This window comes from Pseudonaja textilis, chromosome 3, assembly GCF_049901715.1.
Source record: "Pseudonaja textilis isolate UNSWEBS1 chromosome 3, rPseTex1.2, whole genome shotgun sequence".
Taxonomy (NCBI): Eukaryota; Metazoa; Chordata; class Lepidosauria; order Squamata; family Elapidae; genus Pseudonaja; species Pseudonaja textilis.
In genome coordinates this window covers 199,917,778-199,935,444 of record NC_141992.1, presented here as the reverse complement: position 1 = coordinate 199,935,444, position 17,667 = coordinate 199,917,778, and the positions used below count along the sequence as shown (strand labels likewise).

At 46.3% G+C, this 17,667-nt stretch overlaps 1 protein-coding gene across 1 annotated transcript in view; it reads right to left on the bottom strand.

Annotated features, from left to right (window-relative positions):
- The window catches only part of LOC113451644 (uncharacterized), a 70,500-nt gene that overhangs the window by 35,447 nt on the left and 17,386 nt on the right, over positions 1-17,667 (bottom strand). The window contains exons 8-11 of the mRNA XM_087930409.1: positions 16,551-16,688; positions 8,922-9,010; positions 5,203-5,503; positions 3,432-3,570 (exon numbers count right to left, since the gene is read on the bottom strand). Of these exons, the coding sequence (XP_087786535.1) occupies positions 3,432-3,570; positions 5,203-5,503; positions 8,922-9,010; positions 16,551-16,688 (667 nt within the window). The remainder of the gene's footprint in view (positions 1-3,431; positions 3,571-5,202; positions 5,504-8,921; positions 9,011-16,550; positions 16,689-17,667) is intronic.

Here is a 17,667-nt window from a genome sequence, read left to right as displayed (position 1 = left end):
GGCGTTATATAATTGGTACTGAGCAATGGAAGATTTTAACATGGCATTTCATGGTCTAGGACAGGGGTCTCCAACTGCGGCCCCTTTAAGATTGGTGGACTTCAACTCCCAGAATTCCTCATCCAGCTTTGCTTTGGGAGTTGAAGTCCACCAGTCTTAAAGGGGCCACAGTTGGAGTCCCCTGGTCCAGGAAGCTTTGGCTCCAAAGAGATAAGCAGAGACAAAGGCCTGCGATGCAAGCACCGACGGACTAAAATTCCCATGATTACTTACAGAACAAGGCAAACAGACCATAATTTCAGCTGTCCAAAATTTGGCAACCGCGAAATAACACAATTCCAAAGTTCAAAGAAAGGAGGGAAAGAGGCATCCGAAGGTCCTACGCTGTGGTGGGATGCTGCCGGTTTGGACAGGTTCTAGCAAACCGGTAGCTCCGATGAACAGCTGGCCACGCCCACTCCCCCCCTCCCTATCCTGTCCTATATCTCCATGTTTTTCAGCTCAGCTGATTTGCGCAGCACAGCGAATTTCCGCGCCTCGGCTGTTTCACTTACCGGGGCTGTAGCGGTTGAAATTGGTGTATTTTGAATGCTGTGCGCACGTGCTCACGGAACCGGTTGTTAAATGGGTTGCAGCCCACCACTGCTTCTATGGTGTGCAATATAGCTGATTGGTTTCAGATGGTCAGGCAAGTATCTGGCCCTCCTGGTCATAGAAGGTATGAGCCAGGGTGGCGCAGTGGTTAAAGTGAAGTACTGCAGGCTCCTTCTTGCTGACTGCAATTTGGCAGTTCGGGTTCAAGGTTGACTCAGCCTTCCGTCCTTCTGAGGTTGGCAAAATGAGGAGCCAAAATTGTGGGGGGTCCAGAGGCTGACTCTATAAACTGCTTAGAGAGAGACGTAAAAGCATTGTGAAGTCTAAGGGCTATCGCTAAGTGGGAAGGAAGGAAGGAAGGAAGGAAGGAAGGAAGGAAGGAAGGAAGGAAGACAGACCGTGGTGGCATAGTGGTGAGAGTGCAGTATTGCAGGCTGCTTCTGCCCACTGCCAGGAGTTTGATCCTGACCAGCTCAAGATTGACTCAGCCTTCCCTCCTTCCGAGGTGGGTCAAATGAGGAGGCAGATTGTTGTGGGGGGAAAAGCCGACTCTGTAAACTGCTTAGAGAGGGCTGCAAAGCACGGTGAAGCGGTAGATAAGTCTAAGGGCTCTTGCCCTTCTCCGGAAGCCCTGGAGGCAGGACAAGGAGCAACGGATGAGCATTAAGGAAGGAGAGAAGCAACCTGGAATTCAGGAGAAATTTCCCCACATGAGGACAACTAACCAGTGGGAGAGAAGTTGTAGGGCTCCATTATGGGGGCTTTCGAGAAGAGGTTGATAACCATTATTGGATAGTTATACCATTCTAGAATATAGTTTCTCCTGTTTGAGGAGGGGGCTGGATTGGGAGACCTCCAAGGTGCCTCCCAATTATTCTATAATCCTGCGAGTGCAGCTGCTAGCATTGATGAGGGCGCAGGGCACAACAATTGGCTGGCTATAAAAAAAAAGTCCGGAGCCTCACAATTCTGCAGGATCCATTCTGGATCCGTCTCCAGGACCAGAAGTTTAGACTTCTGAGTTCTCTCCGATGCGCTGAAGCTCCGTGAGAATGGCATACAGGTAGTCCTTGACTTACAACCGCCATTGAGCCTCACCCTTTCCATTGCTAAGTGAGACAGTTGTTAAGTGAATTTTGCCTCATTCGACGACCTTTCTTGCCTCAGGGGATAAGTGACTCACTGCAGTGGATACGTTAGTAACCCGATTGTTAAGTGAATCGGGCTTCCCCCTTGACTTTGTTCATTGGGAGGTCACAAAAGGGGATCACAGGATCGACGGTCCTAAATAGGAACCGTCTGAATTTTCATCCCACAATCATAGGGAAGCTGGAAAGGTTGCAAGGGTCATAAGTCACTATTTCAGTGCCGTTGTAACTTTGAACGTTCACTAAAAGAGCTGAATTATGGACAACGTTGTCTTGTTCAGCATGGAAGCCTGGGAGTTCACACATACACACCTACAATTACTAACCTTCTTAAAGGCAAATGTCTCTAAATTCAATTCTGAATCAAGGTTGGAACCTCAACAGATCCTGCTCTGACCTCGGCATCCCCAAAACGCACTAAGCCGACGCTTTGTCCTGGCAAAACCCCTTTTCTTAAACGAAGGCAAATTTCTTGCATTCACCGTCCGCCAAAGGCCTGGCCAACCGTCTTTCCAGGGTGTGATTAGAAGCACAGACCTTATCTAGCCTGGAGAGCTGCCAAGTAACTATTTCCAAACTGCAGTGCTGACAAGGAAGGACTCAGCAAAGCGTCTCTTGAGATGCACAGACAGATCTTCACATGGCTGGAACGGACAAATTGTTTCCTGCAAAAGCCCCCCCCCCCCTTACGCTCCTCTTTTAATCCCTAGGGGAGGGGCCATTCACCGTTTACCTGTGGCCTTACTCCCACATCGACCTTTAGTTCGTAATTCTTCTTTTCTTTTGGCAGCTCTGTGCCTTGCAGGCTGGGAACCGGCTCCGCCTCACTGCTGTCACTGCTGATGACTGCCAGCCTGCCCCGGCCCCATCTCCGCTTCCAAAGCAGAGCCCTCATCCGAGCCTTTCTAGGACTCCAGGACCGGCCCAGGTTCTTCCCCAACCTCCTCACTGCCTGACTCTGCTGCCAGCTCTGCTAGCCACTGCCAGGCCCCAACAGATCCTACCCATCTGCATGTCTCCGAGGAGCCCGACTAAAGACAAATGGGTAACACGGGCCTCCTGGGGACCAACAGATCAGATGAGAGGAGGAGCCAAGGGAGCATATGGGCATAGGGGAAGAATGGAGAGTGTCGCCCCAGAAGTGAGCCCGGCTGAGGCCATCTTGGAGGGTTGCCACACAATAAAGGAAGGGCAGAAATAGTTAGATGAGGTTTGGTAGCCAAAACAATAAAGCTTTCCTGTGGGAACCAAGGACATCCTCACAAGTGGCTGGCCAGAGGAGGAGCGAAGTAACCAAGCAACCAGCCAGCAACTGGATTGGACAATGTGACCAATGACTTGAAGGAAAGGGGAAACTTTTACTTTTTAATTAGGTGAAAGGTGCAGGAACTTTCAGAGTCGGCTTTCACCAGTTGTGCCTAAATGAGGTAACCAAGACATCGTTTTTGAGGAATTTGCCTGCCTTGGAGTTTCTATGGGTGCATTACTTGGAATGATGACAGAGAGCAGAGACGGTTTGAGGAAGAGGGGGCTTGGATCCCCCCGACAGACACAAAGGTCTCCCTTTTCCCCAAAGAAGGAACAGGGAAGCCCAGGAATGCATCTTAGGAGCTCGTTTATTTGGGGAGCAATTGACATTTCGTAGGAGCGTTAATGCACACCCCCCCAATGCAAGGCGTGGCTTCTCTACATGGCGCCGTAGACCTCCACTTCACAGACGGTCAAGTACTCCTCCCTGGGTAAGTGGATACTGACGTAGCGGCCTCGATTATTGTCGCAATAGATGGTACTGATGGAGCCCAGGCTGGCGTCCTGGATTGTCCCACAGCTGTGAGACAAGAGAGGTCACGTTAGGAGAGCAGCCCTTCTGGCCCCCACCTGCTGGTCACCCCAAGCCCCCATCCCCCCCATTGACTCTTCAAGCCCAGCCCCATCCGAGCAGAAAACCCGTCCTCCCATGATCCTCTGCTCCCTCAGGTGCTCTGCCTCCATTTTGTCTCTACTATTCCATTCACTGTAAACATGAACCTCGTTGGACAAACCCCGGGGGTGATTCTGCAGGAAATGTTGTTGTTGTTGGGTTTTGAACTTTGATTGCTTTCTCGGGGTCGTCATCATCATCATTTTGATTTTTCCTGGATCCAGCTCTGAAGAATGCTACCGTCAAGTACAAGAAACCAGGAGATCCGGGCAGTCCAAAAGATTATATAGGTTTATAGCAAACAGAGTCTCTCTACAAGAATCTGAGCTCCTAACAGATAACAGAGAATCAGAGTTGGAAGGGACCTTGTAGGTCATCTAGTCCAACCCCCCCACCCAAGCGGGAGACCCTACATCATTTCTGACAGGTGGGAGTCCAATCTCTTCTTGAAAGTCTCAACTAGCCGTAGATGAGAGTCAGCAGAATTCAAGGCGGGCTGGACTTGGATCTTTTGTGGGCACGGAAAGGATGCGAGACCAATGATGTGTTTGACCCTTCCCTCTCCCTGGCTCAGCCTGGTCATCTTCGACAGCTACGGCCGTTGTTTTTTGGTCCTGCCCTGAAGGAGGCTATAGTCTTCTTCATCAAGGACCACGTGAATTTATCCAGCCCGGTTTTGTCCCTGACCCGGATGGCTGTCTTGGCCAGAACCATCCCCTGGAGTTGGGCAGCTAATCAGTTCAAATAAAGAAACATCTAAATAAAATCCCAGATCTAATGGGAAACCAGAGCAATTTATTCAGCCCAGTGGTGGGATTCTACAATCCTCGGTGCCCCTCCCCCTCTTATGCTTCGCCCAGGGAGGCAAAGGAAAGGGAGCGCGGGGGGAGGGGTGCTGCACGAAGAAGAAGAAGAAGAAGCCACGCCCACCCAGCTACAGGGCCACTCCCACCCAGACACACCCACAGATCTGGTAGTAAAAATATTTGCATCCCACCCTGGATTCACCCATAACTAAATCTCTCTCTTTTGCTCCCTTGTACAACAGTTCCTCTAAGTGCAATGAGATGATTGGATCCACCTATATTTGCCGTTGTCTTTTGTTCTAAGCCTCTTTTCTATCTCAAGGGCCCCCTTTTTTTCCCATCTGCAGAGACCAGGACAGAAGTCCAAGCAGAGAAACCCCTTTTTCTACCCCAGCCACGTGGCCTCATCTCAGGTGCTTTACCCAGTGCTGAGGGAACCCAGGTTCTAGATAAACGTTAGCAGAAATCCACCAGTCAGGTGGAGTTCACACAGTCCCCCAAATGAACGGAGACCACAGTGCAGCCAAGCTAACAGGTGTTTTATCAGGCCAGGTCATTTGCTGCCTCTGGGGGAGCAAGGAGGGAGGTGATCTCATGACAACTTGGTCCCCAGGCCGAAAATTGGGGCAGCACCCCAAGATCACCCATACTGGGCTGTGAATTCTGTACGTGGGAGGCCCCAAATCCCTGGAAGTCCCCAACATTTGGTGGCAGCTGGAGCAGAGCAACTTACAGATAATTGAATCTTCCGTTGTTTTCCAGAGAGTCGCCTAAGCGGATCTCCGCTCCAAGGAGCCGATGGCTACAGCAGTCCTGGCGGTTTTTCACCAACACCGCGTAGATTTTATAAGACTCTCCCAGGTTCACCCTCCACCAAGGGTTTCTCTCCAGGTTGGTGTGGGTGCAGGAGGCATGGGTCCAGACCCCGTGGCAGTCCCCATCCACGGCTCTGTCTGGTGGTCCACCATGTCTATTAGGGTAGATGGATGACTGGTAGGTCGGCTTCCTTAAGGCCAAGTTAGTTCGATCTACACCTGCAGGGAAGAATGGAGGAGATCCTTCAAGGAGAGAATGGTTGGGAGAAGAATAGAATAGAATGGAACGGAACGGAACAGAACAGAACAGAACAGAACAGAACAGAACAGAACAGAATAGAATAGAATAGAATAGAATAGAATAGAATAGAATAGAATAGAATAGAATAGAATAGAATTCTTGATTGGCCAAGTGTGATTGGACACCCAAGGAATTTGTCTTGGTGCAAATTGCTCTCAGTGTACATAAAAGAAAACATAAATTCGTCAAGAGTCATCAGGTACAACACTTAATGATAGTCATGGGGTACAATAAGCAATCAAATCATACCAGGAAACAGTCAATATAAATCATAATGATACAAGCAACAAAGTTACAGTCATACAGTCACAAGTAGGAGGAGATGGGTGATAAGAAGTGATGAGAAGATTAACAGTAATAGTAGTGCAGACTTTGTAAATAGTTGGACAGTGTTGAGGGAATGATTTGTTTAGCAGAGGGATGGTGATGAAGGGAAAAACTCCCCTGTGTCTAGTTGTTCTGGTGTGCAGTGCTCTATAGCGTCGTTTTGAGGGAAGGAGTTGAAACAGTTTCTGTCCGGGATGTGAGGGGTCTGTAGATATTTTCTCAGCCCTCCTTTTGATTCGTACAGTATACAAGTCCTTGATTGAAGGCAGGTGGGTAGCAATTGTTTCTTCTGCAGTCCTAATTCTCCTCTGAAGTCTGTGTCTGTCCTGTTGGGTTGCAGAACCAAACCGGACAGTTATAGAGGTGCAGATGACAGACTCAATAATTCCTCTGTAGAAACGGATCAGCAGCTCCTTTTGGGCAGTTTGAGCTTCCTGAGTTGGTGCAGAAAGAACCTTCTTTGTTCGGCTTTTTTGATGATGTTTTTGATGTTAGGTGTCCATTTTAGGTCTTGTGATATGATGGAACCTAGAAATTTGAATGTTGATACTGTGTTGTCTAGTATTGTAAGAGGTGGTAGTGTGGGAGGGGTTCTCCTAAAGTCTACCATCATTTCTATGGTTTTGAGTGTGTTCAGTTCCAGATTGTTCCAGTTACACTATAAGGTGTTGCATAACCTCCTGTCTGTATGACACCAATCACTGTTGTGTCATCTGCAAACTTCAGTATTTTAACAGATGGATCATTTGAGATGCAGTCATTGGTATATAGGGAGAAGAGAAGTGGAGGAAGCACACAGCCTGGGGGAGGGGCTGTGCTGATTGTACAGGTATCAGGTGTGATTCTGCCTAGCTTCACCTGCTGCTTCCTGTCTGTTAGGAAGCTTATGATCCACTTACAAGTGTGTTCAGGTACCACTACCTGGTTTAATTTACTTAGAAGAGTGTCTGGAATGATGGTATTGAATGCTGAACTGAAGTCTACAAAGAGGACCCTTGCGCAGGTCTTTGGAGATTCAAGGTGCTGTAGGATGTAATGCAGAGCCATGTTAACAGCATCATCTGTCTACCTATTTGCTCGGTATGCAAACTGCACGGGATCTAACAGCGGATCCGTGATGGTTTTCAGGTGGATGATATTACAGTATCTGTGAGCTCATCTAGGTCTTCAGAGGCGTCTTCAAAAACATTCCAATCAGTGCAATCAAGGCAGGCCTGGAGTTTCAGCTTTGCCTCATCCGACCGAGTCCTCACTGATTTAATTGTTGGGTTCATGGTTTTAAGTCTTTGTCTGTAGGCAGGTGCAAGGTGAAACATGCAGTGGTCAGAGTGTCCCACAGCTGCTCATGGTTGTTAGGATACCCCCTAGCAGAATCTGCACGGCAGGCAGGCAGACAGGCAAAATATGTGAGATAGACGTTTTTGTAGCTTACACTCAGTAAAACAGATACACCGTGCTAGTTAAATAGTTTATTCCAGTAAGAGTTATAGCATAGTCAAACAGTCCATATATCATTCACTAATTCAGTCCATCCGGGAATTATTCAGTTGCAAAGTCCAGTGTCAAAAAAGAGCTCAGTAAACTTACAAATATCAGTCCAGTAATATATCTCTTCGCAGTAGAGATATGAAGAAGTCAAACCTCCTCTCTTCCTTCAGCAACTCAGCAGCAGGGAAAACACGCAGTTAACAAACCATCAATTCATCAAACCAGGAATTGTCAGCAATCCAGCAGGTTCTCTTGCTCCCTCTTATGGCGGTTTTACACCCACCCAAAATTACATGCTTTGCAGTTTAAAGTGACACACACTTAAACTTACTATCATAGTTTATATATATTATTTTACCCAAACTACGTTAGGTAACCTTGTTATTCCTAACAGTGGTAAAGACCTATAAGCCTCTTTTACTGTTGTGTAGCAGTGGTCTAAAGTATTTTTGCCCCTGGTGGGACAATTGACGTGCTGGAAATATTTTGGGAGCTCTTTCCTTAAATTTGCATGATTTAAATCTCCTAAAATGATGGGAAGGGAACCTGGGTGTTTGGCTTCAGAAGAAGAAGGGAAGGTGCAAAGGGCACGAGGGCAGCCTTTCTGGGGGGATTGTGGGGTGAGTTTTGAAGGCTGTGAAAGGGGTGGAGGGAAGAGAGCCGAGTGCAGCTCTCCATGTTCTTTGCTATTTGGTCGGAGGAAACCTCTTTGGCCTCCTCTTCCTCCCTGGCTGCAAATTGTCCAGAGAAGAACTGGACACCATCACATCAGAGGCAAGGACAACTCAGTGGATAGCAGGTTCTTATTCTGACCGGTGAGATCCATCCTTGGCACCAATACCTGCATAATCGGTATGCAATGTTGCTGCACCGGAGACCTCGTGGGTGATGGAACTGTAGCCAGCGGGAAGACTCGGGAGAGCCAAGATCCAGTTGAAGTACTGAAGTACGATGGGCAGTTATGCCATTCCACGCCCCACACCCCAGTTTTCAGTCCTTGATCTCCCCAGTTCTCTTCAGGGGTCACCCAAACGTTGTGTATGGGCAGGGGTCTCCAACCTTGGCCACTTTAAGACTTGTGGACTTCAACTCCCAGAATTCTGGGAGCCAAAGTCCACAAGTCTTAAAGTTGCAAAGTTCACTGAGGAATTCTGGGAGTTGAAATCCACAAGTCCTAAAGTTGCAAAGCTCGCTGAGGAATTCTGGGAGTTGAAGTCTACAAGTCCTAAAGTTGCAAAGCTCGCTGAGGAATTCTGGGAGTTGAAGTCCAGAAGTCTTAAAGTGGCCAAGGTTGGAGAGCCCTGGTGTAGAAGGTGTTTGTGGAATAGAAAAACATAAAAGGTACATCATAGAACATAGAACCCTAAGGCTGGAGGGGAACCTTGGAGGTCTTCTAGCCTAACCTTCTCCTGCTTGTATCCAAGAGGAGTTGGGGGGGGGATTAGGGAGGCTTTGAAATGGCCAGGAGTACAACTATATCTATGCACATGCAGCACACAGGGATTTTCTGGTGGTTCTTACCTACAGGTAGGTGTGCGCAACCCTGAACTGCTGCAGGGCCTGCCAGGAGGACCACGGCCAGCAGACCCCCCCAGACGGTGAGCTTCATCCTGCAAGCGAGGAGGGGAGAGGTCAGGGAAGGCGTGGGAGGGCCATGTAGAGACGGTGAAGAGCTGGCTTCCTCTGCTCCACACATCAGGACTGGCCTGATGGACCCAAAGGAGGGTTGAAGACTCTGAAAGTCTGTGGAGATTCTTCATCATCTCAATCATGGTTGTCCCAAAGGTGCTTTCTTTTTTTTTTCCCAAAAGGCAACTGGACTTTCTTTGTTTTGCTTTGAAGAAGTTTCGCTTCTCATCAAAGAAGCTTCTTCGGCTCTGACTGGGTGGTGGGACTGAATGGAAGGATCGATAGTCCTTGCGGACAGAACTGGTCGTTTGCATCCTTTTAGAGAGTCCTTGAGGCCACCTGGAGGTTTATCTGTGTCCTGAGGGTCAGGACTTCCAAGCGCTTCAGTGACCCTCCTGTTGCGGTTCGCCAGCAGCCGGTGCAGACAGCAGAGGTATAAGGACGAAAGGGAACCAGTCTGGGAGTCCGGAGAGGACTCAGATAAGGGTCCTGCATCCAATGCAGAGATGGGGCCAGGACAACCTGAGGGTGGGGTGCTGCCTTCGAAGTCTAGCAGCAGTGAGGCAGAGGACCCAGGGGAGCCTGTTCCCAGGGTGTGTGTGTGTGCAGAGCTGCTAGAAGGCGAGAGAAGCTGAAGGGGCAACGTGGGAGTAAGGCTGGGAAGTGATTGGCCCTCCCATCAGGGATAAAAGTCAGCCCTCAGTGACGGAAAGTTTTGCAGGAAGCAAAGCAGTTCAGTAATTTCCAAGTCTGTCTTGAAGCTCTAACTCTGGTCGATTTTTTTTCTGGGCTTTTGGGTTGGTTTATGTTAAGCCTTTAATTGGATGTCTGTTTGTTGGCGGCATTCTACGGCACTGAAAAGCGTGCTCTTATCTGGAGGAAGTGTGTATAATTTGTTCCGGCTGGAAATGCAAGTCATTCCCAGCGTCACATTAAAATAGGCTTTACTTTTAAACTCAGTTTGTGTTTTATTAAGTTTGATGAAGCCTGGTCAGAACAACTCCAAAAAGGATGCAAGTGACCAGCTCTGTCTGCAAGGAGTATGAATCCTTCCCTTCCCCTCCATTCAGTCAGAGCTGAAGAAGCTTCTTGGATGAGAAGCGAAACGCCTTCAAAAGAAAAAGCAAGGAAGTCCAGTCACCTCTTGAAAAAGTGCCCGTGGTCGTATGCTGCCGGTTCACACCAGTTCTAGTGATCTGGTTGTGCTGGTCAGCAGTCGGCCCCACCCACCCGCCCTCACCGTTTCCTCTCCTACATTTCCTTTCTTTGTAGCTCAGCTGATAGGCGCGGCAGAATGAAGTGCACGCCCACAGAACTGGTAGTGAAATATTTCGAATTCCACCACCGAAAAGCACCTTTGGGATCTGAAGGTTGTGCCGTTTTCTTGTCCATCACGAGCACACCTGAAATTGCTCCTCCGCCCCTTCCCTCACCTGGCCTTCCCCACACCCTGGCATCAATCCCATTAAAAACACCAAGGTGGGTTTATTGGAGTCTCTTCCTCATCTGCCCACTTTCTCGGGCCATCCCATAATTTCACCCACCCCTCCTTCCAGGGCTCGCTCTGTGGTCAGTCCTTCCTTCTTTCCCCGCCACTCACCTCCTTCAATCTCTTGGCGATGTCCAAAGGGCTGGATCTCCTTCCTGGCAAGGGAACAAGGGCAGCTCCTTTCCACCAGTAGGTCTAAATTCTTCCGTGTGCTCTGGACTTCTTTCTGGCTGGCCCTGCTTTTATCTCCTTCCTCCTGGATGGGACTAGCCTGACTCAGGAAGTCCAATCAGAAGGAGGCCAGGCCAGAGGCTGGACTCCAACCTGATTCCGATGGACCGTTAGGTTTGCTTTGCTACAAGATCTGTCCCCAACCTAGCAAACATAAGAGTTTTCTCTCCTGTATTTGCAGCACCATGACCGTGACTCATCTCCAGGTGGTGTTGGCTCTTCCCCATAGCAAAGGAAAACAACACACGGCTTTTTCGCGGAAAAGTCAGCCTTCCATACAACCCACGACAAGCTCTCAGCAAACACTAAACTTGGGACTGAGTATCAGAAGACCTGTGCGTCTTATGCATGGAATGCGGCCGTGATTTCGACATGCTCAGTTCATCAAACAGACCAAAAGCAAACTCAATCTTTGATACATCCGCTCAGCCAACGATCCATTGATTTTATTTTCTCAGAAATTATGTTCTCCAACCCCACTTCCTCGTCCATATAATTTTTTTTTAAAAAAGGCCATCGTCTCTGTGGCTATTACCCCCGTGGGGGATCCAAGGGTGAGGAATGTTCTCCAACAAGTTGTAAAACAACCCTTGGGATATTGCAATCAGTTTTGGTCACCAAAATATAGAGATGTTGAAAGAGTGGAAAGAGTGCAGGAAAAAGCAACGAGGATGATGAGAGGACTGGAGGCTGAAACATATGATGAACGGTTGCAGGAACTGGGCGTGGCTAGTCCAGGGAAGAGAAGGACCAGGGGAGACAGGAGAGCATCTTCCAATATTTGAGGGGCTGCCACAAAGAAGAGGCAGTCAAGCTCTTCTCCAAAGCACCTGAGCTACAGGGACAAGAAGCAACAGGTGGAAACTCATCAAGGAGAGAACCAACTTTTGGATAAAAAGCCATGGTAATGTAATAGACTAGATAATTTTGTGATAGAAATTTAATAGATTGATATAAAACCTAATATAGATATATATATATAACCACTGGTTGAAAGTATAACATAAATTTTAAGATAAAACTTGGAACATCTCGTATAAAATGATGGAATAAATAGTTTAGTCACGGATGATTAATAACTGATAAATACATAAGCATATGTTAGTTCGACAACGTGAAAACTGATATAAATTGTGAGTCAGTGACTATAAAAGGATAGCATAAAAGTTTTGCAACCAACTGACACACTGTATGTATATAAAATGGAAGGTGGATTTATGTTTTGTATGTGTATGTTTGTTTTTAAAGATAAAAATTCTTTATATATATAAAAAAGGAGAGAACCAACCTTGAACTAAGGGGGAATTTCCTGACTGGGAGGACAATTAACCAATGGGACAACTTGCCTTCAGAAGTGGTGGGCGCTCTCCATCACTGGAAATTTTCCAGAAGAGACTGGACAGCCATTTGTCCGAAATGGTAGAGGGCAGTGATGGCTAGCCTTTTCGGCACCAAGTGCCCAAAGCGCATGCCCCCTGCATCCCCAAAATGTGCCCTGTGCATGCGCCCCACCTGCCAACCATGAATGTGACCCCATGTGTGCACACACACCCCCTGCAGCGCATGCACGGCAGAGACCTGAAGACCAGCTGCCCAGTGGGAGGCACATGCACACGCGCACAGAGAGAGGGCTCTGCGTGCCACTTCTGGCACACCTGTCATAGGTTCACCATCGTGGGTATGAGATCTCCTGCTTGGACAAGGGTTGGACTAGAAAACTTCCAAGGTTCCTTCCAACCCTGTTTTTCTCCTATTCTTCCAGGACCCAAGATCCTTGAGAATTGGGTCTTTCCAGAGAGACCCTCCCCTCCTTTTCAGAATGCCAGGGTTCCAAGCAACCCCTGCAACAGAATTAAGGCAAAGTCCTTCTTCAAAGTATAAATGTATTGGAGGCATCATATTGGCATATCTGGGGAAAACCTAAATCTAAAATCCCACGTTTTCCCCACCCAAAGTAAAACCCCACAGTTCCTTTCCCTGCATCCATCTCTGCATCGCGTGGTCCAATCATAGCCACGTCCCAACTCCGGCCAACTTCTCTCACACCTTCCCAGGTGCCAGGTGGATGTCCTTGGCTCCCAGAGGAAAGAATGTTGTTATGATTCTACAACCCCACCCCCATCTACACCAGGGGTCTCCAAGCTTGGGCTCTTGAAGCCTGGTGGACTTCGACAGCTTTGCTGGCTGGGGAATTCTGGGAGTCGAAGTCTGCCAGGCTTCAAGGGCCCAAGGTTGGAGACCCCTGGTCTACACCTCCCCCCTTTCGTTCCCAGAGCTAGCTAAACCATCGCTATGGCTGTGGCAGCCCTATAGACTCTCTCATTGGGCGCACCTAACACATGCGCACCTAATGCATGCATGCAGCTTTCCACACGCCAGCTGAGGCTCTGCTGCACCAATCAGCTGAGAGATAAAGAGGAGAAAAGTGTAGGGGCAGGTGAGAGGGCTGATCCTGCGCTTTTCTCTGCTTCCTCTTCTCAGCTGATCGACTTTCAGCCCAACTGGTAGCAATTTTCGCAACCGGATCAGTTGAACCGGGCCAAACCGGTAGCCTACAACCACTGGTGTGTGGAGCAACCTTCTCCAACAGATTCTGGTCTCCTTCAGGAGCCAGGATCCTCGAGAACTGGGCCCTTCCAGGAGAGGACCTCAAGGTCCACTGACCTCCTATCATCTTCAGAAGATGCCCGAACGAGGCATCCACAGCTACAGAGCTTCAAAGTCCCCAGGACAAGCTCTGCTCCAGCAAGGTCCCTCAAAGTGGGGACCCTCCCTGTTCATAGGAGACCAGGATTGAGGGTCTGGTCTTGGCATTGTCTCCACAGACTTCTTAAAAACTCACCTGGAGTCTGTCGCAAAGGTGGTTTTTCAAGAGGCAACCGTATACGCTTTAGCTCTGAGCTGAAGAAGCATCTTGGATGAGAAGTGAAACATCCTCCAAGAAAAGCCAAGAAAGTCCAGGTGCCTCTTGAAAAAAAAAAAAAGTACTTTTGGGAGAACCAGGACCTGGATGACTGAGAATCTCCATAGACATTCACCTGGAGTCAGTCACCTGGCCAGCCAAATAAGCTTTCACAGCTGCTGCTCTTCAAACTATGAAACATTGAAATTCTTATGTACCAGGTATTTTTAACTTCTTTCTAGTGGGGTGAACTCTTCCTTCAGAGGATTCAACCAGCCAATGGAAAGCAGCTGAAGACCAGGGACCCAATAAAGACCTGGTTTCAAACCCCCCACAAGTGGTTTCCCCCTAACAACTAGGTGTTAGCAGTAGGGGAGATGGCATGTCACACAACCCTTATTCTACTGGATTTCACTTCCTCTTTCCAGGTGTTCAGGGACTCTCTTTTGGACCGGAAGACAATAGTCTTCCTTGGCAAATGCCAACTGATTTCCACATCAGAATCTCATCGTTGTCTGGGAGCAAAGAGCAGCACGAATGTTGTTTTTGCAAGATCCAACCACATTCATACCCCCAAAGTCAACACGACTTGCAGCTGCTGAGAGATGCTGAGAGAACCAGAATGCTCCCCCAGTGTTCTAACTTGATAGGACATAAGAAGGGGATATTTCCAAATTAAAGTCAGAAAAAAAATGCTTTCTGGCAATAAATGTGCACGCCGTGTTTCTCAACCTTCGCAACTTTACGACTTGTGGACTTCAACTCCCAGAATTCCCCAGCCAGCAGAGCTTGGCCGTTGAACTCCACCCACCTTCCCGCAGCTAAGATTGAGAAAGTGTGCAACGCCGATCAAGAGAGACGGAAAGAGATGCTCCTGTTCAAAAAAGTAGCCAGAATGCCATCTTTGGAAGATGACCAGTGGAGTGGGAGGTTGGACTTGATGGCCTCAGAGAGAAGCTTCCAAAACACCAGGTAAGTAAAGGACACCTGTTTTCTGGCATCATAAGTTTCCTAATTTGTACTGTGCATCTACTGCTATGTACCTGGAGAGTAAGATGATAGTAAGAGCTACTCCCACCTCTGATCTCCTGGGTTTTCAATTCACCCCAGTCTGGCCTAACGAGTGCAAGCAACACCTTCCTTATGGGCCAAACATTTGCTGTCATATGGAAACCACATTTAGAAAGACTAGAGTAGAATAGAGTAGAAAAGAATAGAGTAGGAGTAGGTTGGAATAGAATAGAGTAGAGTAGAGTAGAGTAGAGTAGAGTAGAGTAGAGTAGAGTAGAGTAGAGTAGAGTAGAGTAGGTTGGAATAAAATAGAAGAGAATAAGGAATAGAAGAGAATAAGGAATAGAAGAGAATAAGGAATAGAATGCAGAATAGATATAGAATAGAATAGAATAGAATAGAATAGAATAGAGAATAGAAAATAATTAGAGAATAAAATAGAGAATAGAACAGAATAGAATAGAGAATAGAGAAGAGAAGAGAAGAGAAGAGAAGAGAGAAGAGAATAGAGAATAGAAAAGAGAATAGAACAGAACAGAATAGAATAAAGAATAGAACAGAACAGAATAGAATAAAGAATAGAATAGAATAGAATAGAATAGAATAGAGAAGAGAAGAGAAGAGAAGAGAAGAAGAGAGAATAGAATAGAGAATAGAAAAGAAAATAGAACAGAACAGAATAGAATAAAGAATAGAATAGAATAGAATAGAGAAGAGCAGAGAAGAGAAGAGAAGAGAAGAGAAGAAGAGAGAATAGAATAGAGAATAGAAAAGAAAATAGAACAGAACAGAATAAAGAATAGAACAGAACAGAATAGAATAAAGAATAGAATAGAATAGAATAGAATAGAATAGAGAAGAGAAGAGAAGAGAAGAGAAGAAGAGAGAATAGAATAGAGAATAGAAAAGAAAATAGAACAGAACAGAATAGAATAAAGAATAGAATAGAATAGAATAGAATAGAGAAGAGCAGAGAAGAGAAGAGAAGAGAAGAGAAGAAGAGAGAATAGAATAGAGAATAGAAAAGAAAATAGAACAGAACAGAATAAAGAATAGAACAGAACAGAACAGGAATAGAATAAATGGAATTCTTTTTTGGCCAAGTGTGAATTAGGTGCGCAAGTAATTTGTCTCTGGTGCAGAAGCTCTCAGTATACATACAAGCGACAAGTGATAAATCGTGGTCATAATCATAAAATACAATCATCATAAATCATAAGATACGAGGCTTGGTGAGTCATAAGCTATTAAACAAGCAATTGATATAATCTGACAGCAGAAAAAGACCTAGTTGTCCATCAAATCAGCCTTTTGAGTTTACTTGCTTTTTGTTTTCTTTCTAATTTATTCATTTTTAAGGACTATTATTTTATTTTGTATTTTATGATACCGAGAAGGCTTCCCTCGCTTTCCCCAAACAGACCTCAAGGCACAGGTGGTCTTCAGCAGGTTCTGACCAATTCTGGAGAACCGGTGGCGGAAATTTTGGGTAGTTCGGAGAGCCGGCCCATCCCGCCTCCGACTGGCCCCGCCAAGCCCCCATCTCTTCTCCGCCTCCCATGGAGTCCCAGCTGATCGGCTGGGTCCCCTTTGGTTGCCCTGCACAGGAGGACGGAGCTGGAAAGCAGGTCAGTGGGGTAGGGAGGGATTGGGGATTTTGCAGTATATCCTTCCCCTGCCACGCCCACCAAGCCACGCCCACCAAGCCACGCCCACAGAACCGGTAGTTTAAAAAGGTTGAATCCCACCCCTGCTCCAAGGCCTCCCTTTCCACCAAAGAAGGACCAGAGGAAACCCAGGAAGTCGTCTCAGGAGCCCAGAGGCCGTTTATTTGGATTTATTTGCAGGTGTCGTCCGTCGTCCCCAGAACAGGGCGTGGCTTCCCTACTGAGTGCCATAGACCTCCACTTCGCACAAGGCCAAGGTGTTGACTCCAGGTAGGTGCACACTGACGTAGCGGCCTTCCTGCCCGTTGCAGTAGATGGTGGTGATGGAGCCCAGGCGGGTGTTCAGGATAATCCCACAGCTGTGGGGCAAGAGAGGTCGCAGGTTAGGAGGGCGGTCCTTCTGCCCCCCCCCCACACGCCCCCTGAGAACAGAGCCCCCCTCGCTCCCCCCAGCTCTCCGGTCCTCTTCTCCCTCTTCCATTCGGCCTCCAGGTGGCCTTTAATATTGAAACTCGTTGGAAAAATTAATCTAGTTGGACAAAGAATAGAATAGGAGTAGAAGAAGAGAACGAAATTCAATACAATGAATAGAATAGAATAGAATAGAATAGAATAGAATAGAATAGAATAGGGGATAGAATATAATAGAAGATAGAAATAGAATAGAATAGAAATTGAATAGAATAGAAAATAGAAGAGAGAATAGAATAGAGAATAGAAATAGAATAGAATAGAAGATAGAAATAGAATAGAATAGAGAATAGAAATAGAATAGAATATAATAGAAGATAGAAATAGAATAGAATAGAAGATAGAAATAGAAATAGAATAGAATAGAAGATAGAAATAGAATAGAATAGAGAATAGAAATAGAATAGAATAGAATAGAAGATAGAAATAGAATAGAATAGAAGATAGAAATAGAATAGAATAGAGAATAGAAATAGAATAGAATAGAAAGAATAGAAGATAGAATAGAATAGAAGATAGAAATAGAATAGAATAGAATAGAAATAGAAATAGAATAGAATAGAGAATAGAAATAGAATAGAATAGAGAGTAGAAATAGAATAGAATAGAAGATAGAAATAGAATAGAATAGAGAATAGAAATAGAATAGAATAGAATAGAATAGAAGATAGAAATAGAATAGAATAGAAGATAGAAATAGAAATAGAATAGAATAGAAGATAGAAATAGAATAGAATAGAGAATAGAAATAGAATAGAATAGAATAGAATAGAAGATAGAAATAGAATAGAATAGAATAGAAATAGAAATAGAAATAGAATAGAATAGAGAATAGAAATAGAATAGAATAGAAGATAGAAATAGAAT